Source organism: Eurytemora carolleeae, unplaced genomic scaffold (genome assembly GCF_000591075.1).
Source record: "Eurytemora carolleeae unplaced genomic scaffold, Eaff_2.0 scaffold1107, whole genome shotgun sequence".
NCBI lineage: Eukaryota > Metazoa > Arthropoda > Copepoda > Calanoida > Temoridae > Eurytemora > Eurytemora carolleeae.
Window position 1 is genome coordinate 14,161 of NW_019402190.1, and position 1,328 is coordinate 15,488.

Genomic DNA, 1,328 nt, shown 5'->3' on the forward strand with positions numbered 1-1,328 from the left:
CCAATTTATTTCATTGATATTCAGATCAGAAACTGGGCCCTAGAACCATCTTATACTCATCATAATATTGGAACTCAGGAAACTATTGGAACTCATGAAACTATTGGAACTCATGAAACTATTGGAACTCAGGAAACTATTAAAACTCGTGTATCTATTGGAGTTCAAGTAACTATTGGAACTCATGAAACTATTGGAACCCGGGAAACTATTGGAACTAATGAAACTATTAAAACTCTTTAAACTATTGGAACTCATGAAACAATTGGAACTCATGAAATTATTGGAACTCAGGACACTATTGGAACTCATGAAACTATTGGAACTCATGAAACTATTAAAACTCATGAAACTATTGGAACTCAGGACACTATTGGAACACAGGACGACTATTGGAACACAGGAAACTATTGGAACTTTTGAAACTATTGGAAATCATGAAACTATTATAGCACAGGAAACTATTGGAACTCATGAAACTATTGGAACTCATGAAACTATTGGAACTCATGAAACTATTGGAACTCATGAAACCATTGGAACTCATGAAACTATTGGAACTCAGGAAACTATTGTAACTCAGGAAACTATTGGAACTCATGAAACTATTGGAACTCATGAAACTATTGGAACTCATGAAACTATTGGAACTCATGAAACCATTGGAACTCATGGAACTATTGGAACTCAGGAAACTATTGTAACTCAGGAAACTATTGGAACTCAGGAAACTATTGGAACTCAGGAAACTATTGGAACTCAGGAAACTATTGGAACTCATGAAACTATTGGAACTCATGACAAAATTAAAACTCATGATACTATTGGAACTCATGAAACTAATGGAACTCATGACAAAATTAAAACTCATAATACTATAGGAACTCAAGAAACTCATGAATTTATTGGAACTTGTGAAAAGATGATCCTTCTAGATGCTGAACCTTATTCTTAAATAAATTTGAATCATATTTGTGATTTAAAACGGATTTTCCACATTTTCGAGAAATCAGAAATTTAAAAATCTCTTTTAGGCGTCAAAAGATCTAACCTAATACAAAATGTTGTTTATAATATTAATTGCATATTAACAATGTTGAACACAGTAAAGTAAAGGTCGCCTTGGACCTTTATTTCTTTTTAATTTTATACGTCGATTTAGAAACAAGAATTTATCAAACCTTTATAGTGGAAATTCCCGGGCCCACAGTTGGCTGCAAACTTTGCTATTGATTACATCTGAAATGGGGAAACTTCTTCAAGATAGTCGTCTATCTATCTTCCTATATATCTATCTACCTACCTAAACTTCTTCAAGATACTCGTCT

General features: G+C 33.0%; 1 protein-coding gene across 1 annotated transcript; it reads left to right on the forward strand.

Moving 5' to 3' along the window:
- The first annotated feature begins 310 nt into the window (after positions 1 to 310).
- Positions 311 to 955, forward strand: LOC111718272 (acyl-[acyl-carrier-protein]--UDP-N-acetylglucosamine O-acyltransferase-like). Its single transcript, XM_023493815.1, has one exon. The coding sequence runs from the start codon at positions 311 to 313 to the stop codon at positions 953 to 955; it is 645 nt and encodes a 214-aa protein (XP_023349583.1).
- The last annotated feature ends 373 nt before the right edge of the window (positions 956 to 1,328 follow it).